Raw genomic sequence first — 19,553 nt, 5'->3', positions numbered from 1 at the left:
AAAATTTCAGATGAAGATAAGTGCATTAGTTTGTTGTGTTCTCTACCAGATTCGTGGGACAGTCTGGTTATTGCAATAGGTAGCAATGCAACTGCCAGCGCATGGTAAATAAATGCAACAGTACATTAACACATAACTCACGACAATAGGATTGATATTTCAACAACAGAATCATAACGCTAATGACTCATCCTGTACATACTTAATAAATGGACAAAAATTAAATATTTACAGTGGTAAACCTTGTAATCGTATCCATATACATATATAATAAAAAAAAATTGCAATGTTATCAACAGGAGGCATGACATTTCTCTCAACACACTGACTAATTCCATCCCAGCAAAGTGTCCGCAGACCCACCATGCCCGAGTTAGTACATCAGTAACATACATTTCAATGTCTAATGACTCGCCTTAATTTTCTAGTTTCTATAGACTGACAAAAAGGAATCGAATAAGACAAACTCTGATGCGATGTTTTTCTTCAAATAGTTCGATGTTTTTCCTCAAATAGTTCGTTGAATATGAGAAATGTTAATAATGAGTTTGCTACAAACAACTTTGAGAACACATTTATTTTCGAAATTCAAATTATTCTTTCTACAATTACACGATCAATAAATCCAAGTAGGAAGGTCAATTCATCTTTTCTGTTTTGTATAAATTAGGCCTTGAATGTGATTTTTTTGTTTTTACATTTCATACAATTATACTTTCAACTCGAGATAAATGGAAAATGCCCAAACTTGATTCAACTCTTAAATTCATGTGTAGGCTAAGCTCATCAAGATGGGTTCATTAAAGTCTCCAAATAGACATGCAGTTTCCATGAATGAGAAAGGACAGTCCAACTGGAAACCAAATCTGCAATCCAAAGGTAAAGGAAATGCAAGAGATCTAGATCCAAGGAAGGGAGGAAATCCAAAACCTCCATATGACTCTTCCATCTCCAAGGGTAAGAAGGGAAATAAAGGAAAATACAAGTGTCCTTATTATAACAAAGGTTATCATCCTTAATCCTCTTGTGTGTAGAATACTATGGATCTGATGGCAAAGACTTCAGCAAAATTAATCTTCATCATCATATTCTAGAAAGTGCCAAGAAGAAGACGGAGGAAAAACCATCAGAAAATAGGGGGTAATGGTCATGCTTTGATTGCCCTTCATTTCACACCACAAGAATGGATTATTGATTCAGGAGCTTTGCATCATATGGCTTATTAAAAGGAATATTTTTCTTCTCTACATGCATACTCAACACCTCCTATTCTCATGGGGGACAATTTTGCAATTGAACCAACTAGACAAGGAAGAGTGCAATTTGATGATGGAAGTTTTGATAATGTCTTGCATATTCCAAGGATCTCTATGAATCTTCTTTCAGTGTATCAGATGACACACACTAACACCAGAAGGAAAGTGGATTTAACTCGGATTCTGTGAGCATTTATGATACGCGAACCAACTTGAATATTGCATTTGATAAGGTAATTGATCAATTTCATCTGTATACATTTTCTTATTTTGTTCGGCAATCAGATTCTATTTTGCTTCTTACGGATGTAAATGAAGAAAGTATGATTTGGCATGAGAGATTTAGATACTTGAATTTCATATATATGCAACAACTTAGCAAGCAAGGGATGGTTAAAGGATTTCTGACTATTGAATTTTCAAATGGTGATTGTAATGGATGTTCTCTTGGAAAACATCCACAGTACAAGTTCAAGAAGGAGCATGCATGGAGAGTGTCTTCACCTTTGTAGCTTGTACAAAGTGATCTCATGGGTCAATATCCAATACCATCAATGAAAAAAGCACAATATGTGTTTTCATTTATAGATGATTACACAAAATTCACTTGTGTTTATTTCCTAAAACTCAAGTTTGAAGTTTTCCAGCATCTAAAGATTTTCAAATCACATGCGGAAAATCAAACTGGAAAATGCATCAAGTTCCTCCGCACATATAATGGGAAGGAATATGTCAATAAAGATATCCAAAATATTTGTAATGAAGTAGACATAAAATTGCAGCATATAGTTCCTTACACTCCACAGCAAAATGGGGTGGTCCAAAGGAAGAATAGATATATGAAAGAGATGCTCAATTTTGTGTTGCATGCAAGATCTCTTCCATCAAAATTGTGGGTTGGAGATGTTAATTATGCCTCATACATCTAGAATATATCTCCTCATAAATTTGTTACTGGAAAAACACCTTTTGAGGCTTGGACTGACATGCAACTTGAAGTCAGTCATTTCCGCAATTTCATATCTTGACCATAGGCCCACATTCCTATAGAGAAGAGAAAGGTCTTGGAGCCTCAGAGAAATGCATGCATGTTGGTTGGATATTCTAATGAATTCAAAGGGTATAGATTGCTTTATATCAGCACTGAAGAGCTCTTTATTGAAATGAATGTAAATTTCGAACTAGATGCTTTACATGCACCACCAAATGAACCTATTACAAAGATTCCCTCACCACTAATTGATGAGTATGAAGATGATACTTTAGATCATGAGTCTGATATAGATGAGTCTTTTACTGTGACACATGTTGGACCACTAGTTGTTGAACATCGAGATAATACTTCCTCATGCAGCTCGGAAGATTCTCGACCATTTTTAGCAAAAAAATTATGCAACATGAGTGATCACTTAGATGATCCTGCCACTATACCTTAGTTTGAGGAAGCTCCAAAAGAACTCTTAGGGATCGAGCCATGCATTCCCATGCATGCTTATATGATGCATGCATTTGACACACAAAATTATGCTGAAAAAACTAAGAATCTTGAATGGGAAACAACTATGGATGATGAATACAACTCTCTCATTAAGAACCAGGCATGGGATCTAGTTAAGCTATCTTTCAATCATAAACGTATAAGGTGCAAGAGGGTTTACAGGACCAAGAAAGAAGCAAATGGCCAAGTTAGTCAATATAAGGCATGGTTTGCAGAAAAAGGTTTTCAACAGGTACATGGTATTGACTAAGATGATACTTTTGCTCTAGTGGAAAAAGTGGATTCCATTTGGCTAGCTCTCTCCATTGCAGCAACAAGATGGTGGGAGGTGCATCAAATGAATGTGAATAATGTCTTTCTTCACGGTGATCTTGAGGAGGAAATTTGCATGGAGAAGTTGCAGGATTATGTGAAAAATTCATCTCTGGTATGCAAAATAAAGCTATTTCTATATGACCTTGAGCAGGCACCTATAGCATGATATGCAAAGATGGATTCATACTTTTTATCTGAAAATTTTGTACGTTGCAAATCTAATTCCAATGTTTATTTTTTAAATAAAATTGACTCCTCATTGATAATAGTACTCTATGTAGATGATTGTTTGATAACATGTAGTTCAACTTCTCTCATTGTTGAGATTAAAACTCCATTTCATAAGCGGTTTTCCATGACAAACATGGGATTGCTAAATTTCTTTCTTAGACTAGAGATCAATCATAGTGGTTCTGGGAATATCATTTCTCAACCATAGTATGTTAGAGATATTTTGGCACAATTTCACATGAGTGACTGCAAGCAAGCAACCACAACTTTCTTATGAGGGATAAAGCTTGAGAATGGAAAAGACACACCATTGGTTGATTACACATGGTACTGTCAGCTTGCAGGAAGTCTTCTTTATCTGACTCACTCCCATCTTGATCTCTCATATTCTGTAGGATAAGTTTCCAGATGCATGCAAGAGCCACATGAGTTACACTGGAAAGCTGCAAAGCGCATCCTTCGATGTGACTAGGGGACAATCACCGATGGGATTCATTATGAAACAAATTATTCTTTAGATCTCATTGGGTTCACAGATTCAGATTGGGCTAGTGAAATCAATGATCACAAGTCCACCTCCGATTATGTACTTAGTTTTGGATCCAACCCAATTTCTTGGTCAAGCAAGAAGTGGCAAGAACTAGGCTTTCATTTCTTTATTATCAATAGAGGTCAAGTAGAGAGGAGCAATAAATGTCACTATTTATACCATTTTCTTACAACATTTCCTTTCTGAGCTTGGTATCAGTGTGCATCGTCCAATTGTCATCTAGTTTGATAGTCAAAGTACGCTAAAGTTTTGCAGAGATCCAATGCAGGGACATGGACCAAACATATCGAGATCCACATGCACTTCATTAGAGAACTGGTTCATGATGCGATCGTCGATCTGTAGTATTGTCCCAATTCTGAGAAGACTGCTGACATCTTCACCAAGACCTTCATTGAGAAGAATTTTTAATTTTTGCGAGACTGTCTCGGGGTGAACAACATGACAACCTAGTAGTTGTCTTTTCTCTACTTTTTACATTATATTTTGAGGGGGGGTTTCTTCCTACTAGGTTTTCCTTCTTTCCTATTTTCATGCATTATACATGGATACCTAAAATGTCCTTGTTGTCGGGACTCATTCAATTTTCATCACTCAACTAAGTTATGCTTAAGGGGGGGTGTTGGTGTACATGCACCTAGTCAGCCTTAATTAGCTTCAATTAAACTCTAGCATTTGCATGTGATGTGCACTTGGTTTTAGTTAGTCAACTCGAGTGCTTACATGTGATGTGCACTTGGCTTTAGTTAGTTAACTCTAGTGCTTGCATGTGGTGCATGTGCCCATTAACATAACATAAAGCACACTCATCTTTAGTTAGCTTTAATTAGCCTTAGTTATTGCATGTAAAACTAAGCTTAAGTTAGTTACTTTATATATAAGCTTAAGTTAGTTATTTTATGTATTGGTTCTCAAATTAGTGTTGAGTAATCAAATTCATTCTCAATTCCAATTTTATTTTTCAATTCTTGTAAGTTTGTACAATTATTTTTCAACTAAATCTATATGTGATGTAAAATTTACAACACGGACTACTATAAACAATAACACGACTATCTTTTGGACGTAATCAAACCATAAGTAACACGTTGCAGCAAAAAAAGTAAGATGCAATATAACGAAGATGCGAAGAACTTTAGTGGAGGCATTAAAAGTATCCAACCATGTAAATAAAAATTATTGCAAATCAACATATAATAGAAGTTTCAACGATCCTCAATTAGTATATAGAGCCTCCATAAAGTCATAACATTTTTTTGTTATCAACGTACCTAAAAATATAAAAATCGACTTTCTTACTTCACTTTAAAGTGGCTAAAAAATATTAAAATATAGAATTTAAAAGTATATATATTTTATTAGGCCGATAGGACATATTGGAGTTGGGCATTTTAATGATTTTATTAATTAAAAAAACTGATTGAATTGAAAAATGCCAGTATATTATCGTCATTACCACAATATCAATGGATTGAATTGACACCGCTAACTTCCCTGCATATCTACATCGCATGATTAAACCTTGTTTAAATTAATTTTTTACAAAGCTCCATTAAAAATTTACCATGCCATTTGTTAATTGACACCTATCACTTAGCGTAGTAGTAGAAAGGTGTATTTCGGAATAAGATGATCATCCATTTCAAACCATTGGTAAATGTGTGTCCAATTCTAAATAACAGGTGTCGGTAGATTAAAAACTAAGTTAGGAAGATAAAGGGAATTTTCTCTTAACAACATGTTTAACACTTCTTTAAATTTCATTGTAAAATAACCTATTATACATTTAATTAGAAAGGAGAAATTTTCCTTAATCTCTTTCTTATTAAGCTAGAAAACATATGTTATCATTTAATCTTTAATTTTTTCCATAACAATAAACTTTGTGAATGTAACTATATTCACATTCTTTTAGGATGAAAATTTACAATGTGATGCAGGAGCATCTGGTCGACAGGGCACAGACCGAGAAAAGGCAGACAAGGTTTCTGAAGAAGATTGGGAGAAGTGAATATTTCAACAAATGGACAGCAAGACTGTCAGAGTTTTTTTTTTTTTTTTATCATTTTGTTCTTCAAGGATTAACTACAGTATTTAGTTTATTAGCTTAAGTGTCTTTTTAACTTGTTCTGTTTCAATTGTAATAACAGGTCCTAACTAGAGTTGTTAAGGGCTTGTAGTTATAGGCTTTAAATTTAGATTATTATAGAATTAGACAAAAAGACCATAAATCAGTGTAAAGCATCAAACCCTTACGGGACAGAAGGAAAAGACAAACTAACAATAGCCAAGTCACGTAACTGGAGTAACTATCAAGTAAACTGTAATCTGGAACTAACAAACAGTTGTCTAACTGCTGAGCTATTGTATAAGAAGACAGAAAAGATACATGAAAAAGGTTCTGGAGTGTGACATTGAAAAAGAGAAATAGCAGAATACAATTCTTTCCTTCATATATTGTTCAGTGCATTCTTAAATTCCCAGATTATGAATTTGTGTCCTCAAAGATAAAACATGCATATACAGTGAATTCTTTTCATTCCATCTAATACAAATAAGAACCGTGACAGAGTTTCACACAAAATCCACGCACATTCATCTATATTCATTTTCTGTTTACATTCACACATTGCAAAGTAACTATTATAACCAAGTATCATTACTCCGAGAGGCAAACGCGCATATATATCAATTTCTGTCCATGAAAATACATTGCAGGTCGACACAGTAACAGAGCAATCCAACCACAAGCGCTTCACGACCAGCCGAAGCCGAGGTCAAGTGGAAAGCGAAAGGAGTCGGGCAAACAAAGCAAAGAAACAACGGTCCTCAAACCACTGGTAAGCAACAGCACCGAAACCCAAATTATTACATTTACTGTGTAAACAAATTGCCGGGTATAAAAACTACCAACGGCCAAGCAAACGAGAACCCAGAAGATTTCCTAAGTATTGCTACAGAATGACCGAGTAACGAGAGAGCAAAGGACCGAGCCATTAACCGAAAGCTACCATAGAAACCCTCTGAATTACAGAAGTGGGTTGAAACCTCACGCAGACCTGACTCATTATCAAATACAGACAACCATAACAAGCAATTACAGTGCAGACCAAAAGCCACAGAAAAGGGTGGATTAGAAACAGAGCTACCCGGAGGATAGACGGTCGAATCTCCTGCAAGGCCACGGGACCAGTTACCTGCAACCACCATAAGACAACAGTGTTAGGGTCGCAGACGTATTCAAGTTCATGCAACAGCAAATAGCTCAGTGAAAACAAGTAGAAAGAGCAGAGGGAGAAAAGACCCGTATATGGCCAACGGGGTGGAGCCTTACCTGCTGTAACCAGGCCCATAAGTCGCAGAAGCCCAGTGATAACCTGACCACAGAGGAGCTGTGAAGGGTTAGCCGGAGTTCGAATCGAGAACCAGAGCTTATAGCATGAAACCAAACCCTCACCTGAACAAACGGAGCTGCATGGTAGGTTGGAACCAGAGATGGGTATGAAACCCTGAGCTTATCGCCGAGACGGAGCCGAACACCTGAACCAAAATCCATATACAGAGCCGAATACCAGAGCAGAGCCACAGAGAGCGAAACATAACAGTGAAAAATGACCAAATGAGCGCGAACTAGCCGAGGAAAAGGGCAAAGGAGGAATTAGGGTTTGCCAAATCCCGAGACGGACAGGTGGAGCGTGGAGAGGCGGAGAAGTACAGAAGGGTGATTAAATATCACCAAACTCATAAAAGCACAATCAAACAATATCCATTAACGAAATAATCACGCAGGTCCACATCGGATTTGGGAGTGTGGGACACGTGGGCTGGGTCCCCATCACAATGCCAATTAATTTGTATTTTTTTAGAAGGATTATTTCGAGTATGCATAAGTTTTTATGGCATTCACTCATTTTATGAATCTCCTCATGTCAATTGACATTTAATAATTTCTTTTCTGTTGTCTTATATTTTTCATTGTACCAACTATTACAAGCTATCGTATTGTATATTTTTGTACCTATCTTGAAAGCATCTTTATTTATCCATGTCAAAAGATTTCATAAAATTGCATATATTTACACATAGGTAAATTGCACTGTTTTCTCGTAATCTACTTTATAATAAAATGATCTAGAGCATATAAATTATGTAATTATAAAATTACTTCAAATATAATATAAAATATAATTAGATATTGAGATAAACTAATGATGAAAGATTGTGAATATGTAGATATTGGAATAAAATAATGAAGAAATGTGTTGAATATGCATATGTAGATATTTGCATATAATGAGATGTCAATATATAATAATTTAATGATTATGAAATTTTTAAGTTTTTAGAAAATTTAATTTAAAGGAAGGACAAATTAATTTTTTAAATTAATTTTTGAGTTTATGAATGAACTAATATATTAATAAATAATGATAAATATCTTCTTTTCCTTCTCTATTTGATTCTGGAATTAATAATTAGTTTTCTAATTAATTGATTTTCATTAGATATATTGATATATAATGAGATGTCAATAGATAATAATTTAATGATTATGAAGTTTTTAAGTTTTTAGAAAATTTAATTTGAAGGAAGGAAAAATTAATTTTCTGAATTAATTTTTGAGTTTATGGAGGAACCAATATATTAATAAATAATGATAAATATCTTCCTTTCCTTCTCTATTTGATTCTAGAGTTAATAATTAGTTTGCTAATTAATTGATTTTCATTAGATATATTGATATATAATGAGATGTCAATATATAATAATTTAATGATTATGAAGTTTTTAAGTTAGAAAATTTAATTTAAAGGAAGTACAAATTAATTTTTGAGTTTATGGATGAACTAATTTATTAATAAATAATGATAAATATCTTCCTTTCCTTCTCTATTTGATTCTGGAATTAATAATTAGTTTGCTAATTAATTGATTTTCATTAGATATATTGATATATAATGAGATGTCAATATATAATAATTTAATGATTATGAAGTTTTTAAGTTGTTAGAAAATTTAATTTAAAGGAAATACAAATTAATTTTTGAGTTTATGGATGAACTAATATATTAATAAATAATGATAAGTATCTTCCTTTCCTTCTCTATTTGATTATGGAATTAATAGTTACTTTTCTAATTAATTTATTTTCCTTAGATATTCCGCTTTAATGGTGAAGATTTGGATTTGCTTCACTTAATGGTGAAGATTTTATATCTTAAACTTGACAATGAATATATATATATATATATATATATAGAGAGAGAGAGAGAGAGAGACTTGCCATTTATTATTGTATTATTGATGATATAGATTTAGATTAACAAAACTGCCGCAAGTCTAACTAGAAAAGTAACCCAAATTAAAAGTTGTTGCTTACGTGTCCAATTCCAAATAATACTTGTCTGTCGTTTCATTAAATTATACATAAATTTCACTCATTCGTGCTGTTAATAATAATTCCAAAAACAGGTGTCCATCAATTGCACCATTCCAGTAATCCGCAATGGAAATAATAACTCCAAAAATATAGGTGTTCATCAATTTCACCATTCATGCTCTTAATAATAACTGCTCCACTCCCTCTCTAATTGTAACATGGAGGAATAATAGAAGAACTCTCCCACTCCGTGTGCGATTGTAACCTCGAGGAATAATTGAATTAAACGGCCACTCCATCTTGAGAATTTCAAATTGTCATTAAATATTTATTTTACTTATTATTCATTATCATTCCATCTATTATAATCGAAGGCTCTGTGGATGCATGCATTTCTTTTTTACGCTTGGATTGTTGGAATTGTTGAAAAATTACTGTAACCATTGCTGGAGGGATTACTCTAAAAATTTGAAGGGGCTTATCTCGGCTTCTATCTGCTAAGAAAAGTGAAAAAAATTTCATAGTCTTCCTTTTCTCTACCTAGTGTGTTTTCAGGTTTGGTTCAAGATGCATTGGAGGAACCCTTTCTTATTGATTGGGTTGTTGGAATTGCTGAAAGATTACTAGAAGGATTGGTTCAAGGATTAGTGGAATGATTTGAAGGGGCTTCTCTCGGATTCTTTCTCCTAAGAAAGGTGCACAATTTCTTACCTAGATTTGTTTTCAATGGCCACTGTTAACTAAATTTGTCGTTACTCTAATATGGAATGGCTTTGTTTATTTTTTCTGAAATCTAGTTCCTTATATCGTCCCACGTCATTTTGGTTCTCTATATTTATGCATTGATTCTATTTAGGTTTGAATTTGGCTTACTTTACCATTACCATGCACTTTTTCGATCATAAAATTGCCCAAACCTTAGGTGTGCAATTCATCTATGTTATCATGAACTTTTTTTTAGATAACTAGGAAAGTATTTGAGAAGAAACCCATGTTTTTAGGTTTAATGTACTCGCAGAGAAACAATAATGATGTTAATCTTAAATTTTTAGGAAAAGCTAAAGCAAAAAAAATAAACATCGTTCAATCAAATTTTTCTCCACCAAAGAGTCATTTCCACATATATAAATAGAATATAAAAAGTCATAAATAAAAACCCAAAGTAATGATGTAATATTTTAATTTAAAATCTTAAGAAATAAAATAAATCAATAACCTTTGCACAATCATATTTATTATTTCAGAAGAAACCCATTTTTTGGGTTTAATGTATTCGCAGAGAAACAACAATGTTGTTAATCTTAAATTTTTAGAAAATGTTAAAAAAAAAAAGTAGTAAACATCGATAAGAGCCTTCGGAATCAAATCTACAACGGTTTAACTTATATCTAGGAAAATCTGGGTAGGAAGTTTAAGATAGTCCATAGAAGCTTATATATTTGGCCAAATCTAAGTGAGGTAAAATCAACATTTTCTTTTTGAATGGTATGGGATGAATAGTATGTTCTCTCTCTCAAATGTTTTATGGTGAATAGTTTGTGCTTGAACATCTTGCAATATTATCGTTTAAATTAAAAATGTATTTTTAATAGATAAAAGAAACGGTCAAAAAAATATAACTAAAAAAATCCCATTCATTCCCATTCTGTTACTCTATTTCAAACAGATTGTCCTACAATGGTTGAGATTGGGGATGTGCATGGGTAAGAATAAATTCAAAAGAACGCAGCACCATCTTCCAGAAGTATTGCTCTTTCCGCTCTGTGTGTAAAGTTGAATGAAGATAAGCTGAAACATGACTAAACCTCATGAAATTGGTGTTTTATTAGAACAGAGAAAAAGACAAAAGATGAAAGATACTTGTAACGTTTAAAATTCAAGAAATACTACCCAAAGAAAACATATAAACAAACAGTTTATGAGGAGAAATCACAACAAATAAACAGAAACTAAAATAACAATTTGGAAAGAGAAAGCACAAACCCATTTTTTAGGTTTAATGTACTAGCACTAGAAACAATAATTTTGTTAATCTTAAATTTTTAGAAAAAGTTAAAAAAAATAGTAAACATCTATAAGAGCTTCAGATCAACTTTTTTTCGACCAAAGAGTCTTATCCACATATATATAAATAAAATGTAAGAAGTTATAAATAAAAACCAAGAGTAATGATGTAATATTTTAATTTAAAATCTTAAGAAATAAAATAAATCAATAATCTTTGCACAATCATATTTATTTGTTCAATAATCACTCAAATTTAATTCTCAAATCCATATTTATTTTACTAATAATCATTTAATATAAAAAAAAAAAATTGCATTTTGATCAATACGGCTTTAACTTGAAAAAAAACACAATAATTTTGTTTTTCAACATTAAATAAAAAGATAATAATTTTAAAATAAAAAGCGTTTACTGGTAGTTAAGGGTGTAGAATAGTATCTCTTGAAAAATGGAGAGAAACACTCTTACTTAAAAAGAAAAATGTTGATTTTACCTAACTTAGATTTGGCCAAATATATAAGCTTCTATGAACTATCTTAAACATCCTACCCAGATTTTCCTACCTGTTGTAGATTTGATTTTGAAGGCTCTTATCGATGTTTACTGTTTTTTTTTTTTTACTTTTCATAAAAATTTAAAATTAACAATAAATATGATTATGCAAAGGCGATTCATTTATTTTATTTCTTAAGATTTTATTACATAATTACTTCTCGTTTTTATTTATGACTTTTTACATTTTATTTATATATGTGGAAATGACTTTTTGGTGGAGAACATTCAAATTTAATTCTCAAATCCATATTTATTTTACTAATAATCACTTCATATAAAAAATAAAAAATAAAAATTGCATTTTGATCAATACATTTTTGGCTTTAACTTAAAAGAAAACAATATTTTTGTTTTTCAACATTAAATGGAAAGATAATAATTTTAATATAAAAACCTTTTATTTGTGGTTAAGGGTGTAAAATAGTATTTCTGGAAAAATAGTTTGTTAAACATTAATAATATTTCCATTTCCTATGGTATACAAATTTGAATATCTTATATACATATATATTCAAATTCCATTTCATTTGCATGCAAAATAAGATGATTGATTTTTTTCTTTTTTTTTCCTTTCATGGTTTGTCTTTTTTTTTTTTAAATATTTTCCAATTTGTATAGTATATAAATTTGAATATCTTACTATTTGGATGGAATATAAATTTAAATTCAATTTCATTTGTATGCAAAATAAGATGATTGATTTTTTTCTACTTTCAGTGATTAATTTTTTTGGGTTCTTTCAATGATTTTTTTTTTCAATACAAAATTGTTATATATATATATAATAACTGAAATTGATTTCATCATATTAAAAATAAATTGCATTTTGATCCATACATTTTTGGCTTTAATTAAAAAAAAAAAAAAAAAATCAATAATTTTGTAATAATTTTGTTTTTCAACCTTAAATGGAAAGATAATAATTCTAGAATAAAACCTTTATACTTCTGGTTAAGGGTAAAGAATAATATCTCTCATAAATGGTTTCTTAAATATTAAGAATATTTCTAATTAGTATGGTAAATAAATTTGAATATCTTACCATTTGTATGGTACATAAATTCAAATTCCATTTTATTCGTATGCAAAATAAGATGATTCATTTTTTTTCCACTTTCCCTCATGAATTTTTTGGGATCTTTTGATGGTTTGTTTTTTATTTTAAGAATATCTTCCAATTTATATAGTATATAAATTTGAATATCTTACTATTTGTATGGTATATAAATTTAAATTCAATTTCATTTGTATGAAAAATAAAATGATTGATTTTTTTCCAACTTCAATAATTAATTTTTTTGGATTTTTTTGATGGTTTGTTTTGTTTTTTTTTTAATACAAATTTGTTATATATTTGTATACTTATTTCCTTGTTTTTTGTAAGAGAAAATTTATATATTTATTTATAGTTTTTTTTTAATGAAAAATTATGTGAATATCTTTAAAAATATATATAAATAGTTAAAATGGTTTAAGATAATTATAAATATTTTATTTTTACAAGTTTTTGAAAAAATTAATATAGTTCTTAAACACTATTCTATCAAAAGCACATCCATTTCTATTAGCAAGCTATCAATATATTTCAATTCAATTTTTTGATTTGTTGAGATAGATAGCCCTTTTAAAATTTCTCAAAGTATCTATTTCTATTAGCCAATTATCAGTTTAATTAAATTCTCTTTTTGAATTGATTTGTTGAGAGAGATAACCCTTTTAAAATTACTCAAAGTATTTAGATCCACATGGAATAGGAATTCAAGGTTGAATTTAAACATTTGATTTTCATATTACCAGAGAAAATCTAGAGAAAGATATAGAAATTTCCTCCTTGAAGGAGGCCTTGTTAGGCGTGTAGTTCTTACTTCTATCCACTTATTTTACTCAAATCCTTCCCCAAAACACATTAAAATGTATGGGAATCTAGAATGTGCATGTACTCACTTTTTTTTCTTCGACAAAGCAAATGATAGATCAATGATGGTTGAAGATTCATCAAGTTATTTGGGATAAATATTACTTCATTGTCACAATAATATCTAATTTTCCAACTTTTGCATGTGCTATCCATATTTCAATGCACTAAGGCCTGAGGATTATAATGGATTTATTCATTTTTGTACTTAAAGTGAATTATATTTCAATGCACTAAGGGGTGAGGATTATAATGGATTTAGGAAATTTTTGTATTCATTTTTGTACTTAAAGTGAATTTGGTTACTGTGGTCCATTAACATAAGGTAAATTGGTACATAGATTTATAGATTCATATACCATGAACATTTTAAACAAATAACTTTTCAACTCTACAATCTAATACAGAGAACATTTACTTTTTTCCTAAAATATCTACTGAAATGAAAAAAATAGATAATTATCTAAAAGATGTTGAAATTTTGGATAACTAGGAAAGTATTTAAGAAGAAACCAATTTTTTATATTTAAATTTCCTAATATTTTTTAATTTAACCTCCATATACCACGTAATCATATTCATGTAGATATTAATGTAGTCCATTACAATGATTAAGTTGTGCTATTAATGTAGTCAATTACAAGCATTATTAGTCAATTAAAGGCATTTATCTCTCTTTTCTACCTTTTTGTGAGCTGGTTTCATAACATTTGGTATCAGAGCTTTGGATTCTAGGGGTTCGCTGCTCCAAACAGGTCATCATGGAATTTTCACTATAACTTTTTTTCTGTGACGTTTCAAAAGCTAAAAGAAAAATCCCATTTGATCTGAAATCGTTTTGAACGTCGGGTCCTAATTTCAGAGTTGTTCTCGCTATATTTTCGGAGATATGATCTGAGGAAGTTAGGGTTTTTGCAGACTCCCGAATTACATTCCAAATAGGTGACCTGAGGAAAATTGTCATAACATTTGTTCTAAGAATCAGATTGAAATTTCATAAGAATTTTTAGAAAGAGGACGGCTTGTAGTTTTCTGTATATCAGTTTCAGGTACAAAGGCCGAAACAGTGACACATGGCACTTCGTACAAGTTCACTCCACTGAACTAGTCTATAATCAGGTCACCGTGGGAGATTTGGCATAACTCTTCCTTGGAGAATCCAATCTTGATTAGACTTGTGGGGTTAGAAAGAGGACTTAGAGGGCTATCACATACCAATATTTAAGAACTTAAAGATTTGAAATTACAGAGTTACAATCATTTCAATATCGAGCTCATAAAATCAAGAAAACGAGATATGAGGAAGTTTGATGGCAAAGATTTGGTAAATTGGATACTATAGATGGAGCAATATTTTGATCTACATGAGGTGAAACTGTTACAAAAGGTACATATGGCATCTTTATATTTAGAAATAAATCAATTTTTATGGTATAAGGGGCTTTATTATCGTAAACCACTTGTCATGTGGTCAATTTTCACAGAGGAAATGATAGTACATTATGAGGATACAAAGAGGAACACCTTCTTTTTCCAATTGATAAATCTCAAAAAAAAGGGTTCAATGGAAGAGAAAATTGAGGACTTTCAAAAATTGAATATAAGGGTAAATGATATTCCAAAGAAGAAAAGGATTGATTTCTTCAAAGGGACTTTAAAGGATAACATTCAACATGAGGTTCGTCTTTGGGAACCTGATTCATTGGAGAAGGCATTCAGGTTGGCAAGAAAAATTGAAAGCGAAATTATGGAAACAAGGAATCCCACCACTCATGACTATAATTATGGAAGTGTTTTTTCTCCTAGCCTTCCAAAACCTACAAGTTTTACACCACAACAATTGGAAAAAATAGAAAAAGGGCTTTGTTACAATTGTGATAACAAATACACTAAAGGTCATAAGTGTGCTGAGAAGAAATTATTTTACATAGATTATGAAGAGGAGGAAGAAAAGGGCTCAAGAAGTGAAAGATCACATCGAGAAAGAAGAAATGAATCTGATCATATCTTGTAATGCATTGGCCAGAATTACCACTCCTCAAACTATCAATATAGAAGGACATATCAAGAAGAAAAATGTTCAAGAAGTGAAAGATCACATCAAGCATCAAGAAATGAATCCGACCATATCTTATAATGCATTGGAAGAAATTGCCACTCCTCAAACTCTCAAGATAGAAGGACATATCAAGAAGAAAAATATTCAATCAATGAAAGATCACATCGAGCATCAACAACAAGTTCTCCAACTTTTAAAGGATAACGCCAGTTTGGTGCGGAATCAAATGAAACAACAGGCAGATCAACATCGCAGTGAAAGAAGTTTTGATGTAGGCGATTGGGTATTTTTACGGCTACATCTCAAGCAATCTATTTATGAGAAGGAAATGTTGGCAATACTACATGCACTTAAGAAATGGCGACCTTACCTAATTGGAATATACTTCAAGGTAAAAATGGATCATGATAGTATTAAATACTTTTTAGACCAAGGATTATCTTTAGAAGAACAGACAAAATGGGTCACAAATATGTTGGGTTATGACTTTGAAATCATCTACAAAAAAGGGAAGAAAAATGTTGTTGTAGATGCACTCTCAAGAAAGGATGAGGATGTGGAAACATTGCTTTGTGCTATTTCTATTATCCAATCAGATTGGATAAATGAAGAAAGGAATGAATGGAAGAATGACGAAAAAGTGTGGCCAGTCATTCAAAAGTTGCAGAAGATCCCAGTTCAAACAATATTTCTAGAACTTGACGAGGAAGGAAAAATCATATTGGAACCTGGAGCAGTCACAAAAACAAGAACCCAACAGCTACGAAATCGATCAATTTCAGAGTATCTCATCAAGCAAAAGAACTTACCCGCTGAAGATTCCACATGGGAGGACAAGAATTTTATACAAAAGCATCAAGAACTACTCAAGCGTTAAGGACAAAACGTTTTTAAGGAGAGAGACATGTTAGGTCCCTATACTACTAGTGTAAACCCTTATTGTTATTAGTACAACCCCCTTATTATATTGTTGTGCCCATGTAGTCCCCATATTGTTATTATTGTGCCCCATAGAAGCCCACTATTATTATTATTGTGCCCTTACATTATTATTGTTAGGTCGGCTCTGATTATATTATGACCCCTTAGACTCCCATATATAGAAATGAGGTCTTTTCATTTGTGTGATCCAATAATTATTCATTTGTGTAACGTAAAGGAGGTTTTCCCTCGAAGAGGCTGAATTCTAAGGCATTTATCTCTCTTTTCTATCTTTTTGTGAGCTGGTTTCATAACAGTTGTTGGCTAGAGTGTTCAAGAGACTTTCAGATCCAATTTGCTTCTTTCTCCATATATGTGTAACTTTATTTTTTGGCTTGGTTATCATGGTTCTAGCTTGTGTAGGGACCCAAGTCAAGTTACAATCATGTGCCATATGTCCAATGTTATGGCAATTGAAGCACTGCATCTTGTTTATGAATGAGTAATCATGACTTCTTTTTGAAAAATTGCTTCTAGGAGATTGACGAGGACCATTATATTTGTCTTTGTGATATGCCCTACAATATTTTGCCATGTGCCCAAAGTTTGTACAAGAATAGAAATAACCAAGAAATATACTTTGGTACCTGGGAGATGAAGATTTCCTTGATGTACTTCCGAAGTCTCTTTGCCTTGGGATTCTTGACATCATCTACAAGTCTTCTTGGAGTAGGATTTCTTCTAATGTTTTCTTGATTCTTCTCCTTGCCTTTAATGGAACTGGGAGCATGAACATTTCTTCCAGGCTTTCTCACATCCTTGATGTTTGAAGCATTATCATTCTTGCTTGAGGATTCACCTGCATATCCAAGACCTGATTTATCGAGAGACCTTTGATGACTTAGGATGTCATCTAAGGTTTGAGAACTTTTCAAGTTCTTATTCAGCAAGTCAACTTCCTTTTTAAGAAAGACAATTTCTTCCTTCATTTCCTTGCATTCTTCATCCTTCTTTGATAGAATTATCTCCATTTCTTCCTTCATATTGGTTGCTTCACATGATTTAGCCTTAAGAGAAGTGATTTATGATCTTAACTTGGTGATGTCATCATTCTTTTCTTCTAGTTGGCACATCATGGTGTTGCTCTCCTTTTCTTCTTCACCAACTTGTCCTTCTATGAATGCCAAAGCTTTCATCACCTTCTCAGCTCCTTGTGCTTGTTTCCTAGCTTCTTCTAGTTGAGATCGAAGGGAGGAGACCTCTTCCTTGTATTGACCAATATCTGCTTCAAGTTTTTTCAAGTTATTGAGTCTTTGTTCAAGGTGGCTTGACAAAGTTTCTTCCCTTTTCTTTGCCTTATCCAATTGATTTGTCATGGATATGACTTCTTCATGATGCTTTCTTTTTTTTTGATGAAATTCCTCCTTTAGTTTGGTGAGCTCCTCGTCTCTTTCTTGAAGCTTGAAAAGGTCAACTTCCTTACTTGTCTTGTCCTGGTCACCATCTTGCTCTTTCTTCTTAAGTTCCTCATTTTCCTTTTTCAAATTATTTATCTCTTCCATGACAACGATAAGTTTAGTCAGGAAATCTTCTTCAAAGTCTTCTTTGATTTCTTCTTCTTCTAGGTCTTCTTTGGCCTTTATGTCATCATTCTTATTTTCAGCTTCCTTGATGGGTTCTGGATTTCCTTCTTGCCTTCCATGATCTTCTTGACTAGTGTTCATGGTGAATGCTCCTTGGTGAATGCAGCTACAATAGGCTTCATTGCAAGTATCAACTTGCATGTGTATTTTCCTTTCTATATTTGGCATGTAGAAATTTCACCTGTAGATCAACCTGATATATGCAATGTACTAAAGCATAATACTTGATCTAGATCTACAAAACATTAAGCGGAAGCATAATCGAATTCATGAGCAACATCAAGCATAAACAGATATAACTGAGTAAGAGAAATAATCAACCATAACACAAGATATATCACTGGGGAAAGCACCAGCATAAAACCCCAACACTGTATTATAAATCAAGTGGAAATCCTCTTCAGTTTACAAAAAGAATCAACTCAAGAGCTATCTTGTACTCTCTACAATCAGAAGATGAAGATCATAGACTACCTAGGCCTCAATATATAGGCCACAAGTCCTCCAATCCCCTATTTCCTTGAGCAAATTTGATTGGGGTCCAATTACATAACATGTGGGAATTGGCCTAGTCATACCTGCTGTCAACCTCATGTCCAACTACGCAATACTTGAGGACTCTAGTTCCTCCTCCATGCAAGGAATAATTACTAGAAATATCCTAGCAACTGACAGTACACTGTCCCTCCATCTGATCTCAACTGGGTCTCTGTCTAAACTGCCATGCATCAGTTATCCATGAGCGAATACTCAGTTATCTGAAAATAATAGTTGTCACATGCATGCAAGCATCAACAAACTATATCTCATCAATTTAACAACTTGTTAAATTAATCTAACTGGACTTGACTAAGTTAAACTAAGTCAACTAATCCTCTCATTATAGAACTCATACTTGATTCCTCAATCAATGGAGAAAATCAGGGATAAATTCCTTAATTAGTGGGACAACTAATTGCATGTTCTCACAAAGACTTCAAGTTTAATTTTCCATAACTAATTAACTCATGGAGAATTAATTAATTAATAATCAAACTGCTGGTAAGACAAAATTCGATTTTACTTCCTATATTTAGACCAGGGACTGCTAAAAATATGAAGGGACCATGAAATGCTATTTTTAGCAATTTCACCTCTCACCCAAGGTGGCCAAAATGCTCACTGGCCAAACTGCTATTTTTAGAAGTGCTATTTTTAGCAGTTCTATATTTAGAAATTTCTAA

At 32.2% G+C, this 19,553-nt stretch overlaps 1 protein-coding gene across 1 annotated transcript; it reads right to left on the bottom strand.

Moving 5' to 3' along the window:
• Positions 1-6,768: 6,768 nt before the first annotated feature.
• On the bottom strand, positions 6,769-7,645 carry LOC149173475 (uncharacterized). Its single transcript, XM_089427947.1, has 2 exons — positions 7,185-7,645; positions 6,769-7,047 (listed from the first exon to the last, which is right to left on the bottom strand). Exons 1-2 carry the CDS (start codon positions 7,404-7,406, stop codon positions 6,847-6,849), a joined length of 423 nt encoding a protein of 140 aa, XP_089284073.1. The 5' UTR covers positions 7,407-7,645; the 3' UTR covers positions 6,769-6,846.
• Positions 7,646-19,553: the final 11,908 nt, after the last annotated feature.

This window comes from Pinus tabuliformis, chromosome 4_2, assembly GCF_031772625.1.
Source record: "Pinus tabuliformis cultivar Carrire ecotype Pingquan chromosome 4_2, CPIR1, whole genome shotgun sequence".
Taxonomy (NCBI): domain Eukaryota; kingdom Viridiplantae; phylum Streptophyta; class Pinopsida; order Pinales; family Pinaceae; genus Pinus; species Pinus tabuliformis.
The sequence above is the reverse complement of the archived record's forward strand: the minus strand, read 5'-3'. Positions and strand labels throughout refer to the sequence as shown.

What these genes read in the sequence shown, in the direction of transcription:
- LOC149173475 (XM_089427947.1), bottom strand. Translation starts at nt 7,406, where the DNA reads ATGGATTTTGGTTCAGGTGTTCGGCTCCGTCTCGGCGATAAGCTCAGG. An exon ending in TATGGGCCTGGTTACAGCAG is followed by an intron (nt 7,048 to 7,184) that starts GTAAGGCTCCAC and finishes TGGTGGTTGCAG; the next exon opens with GTAACTGGTCCCGTGGCCTT.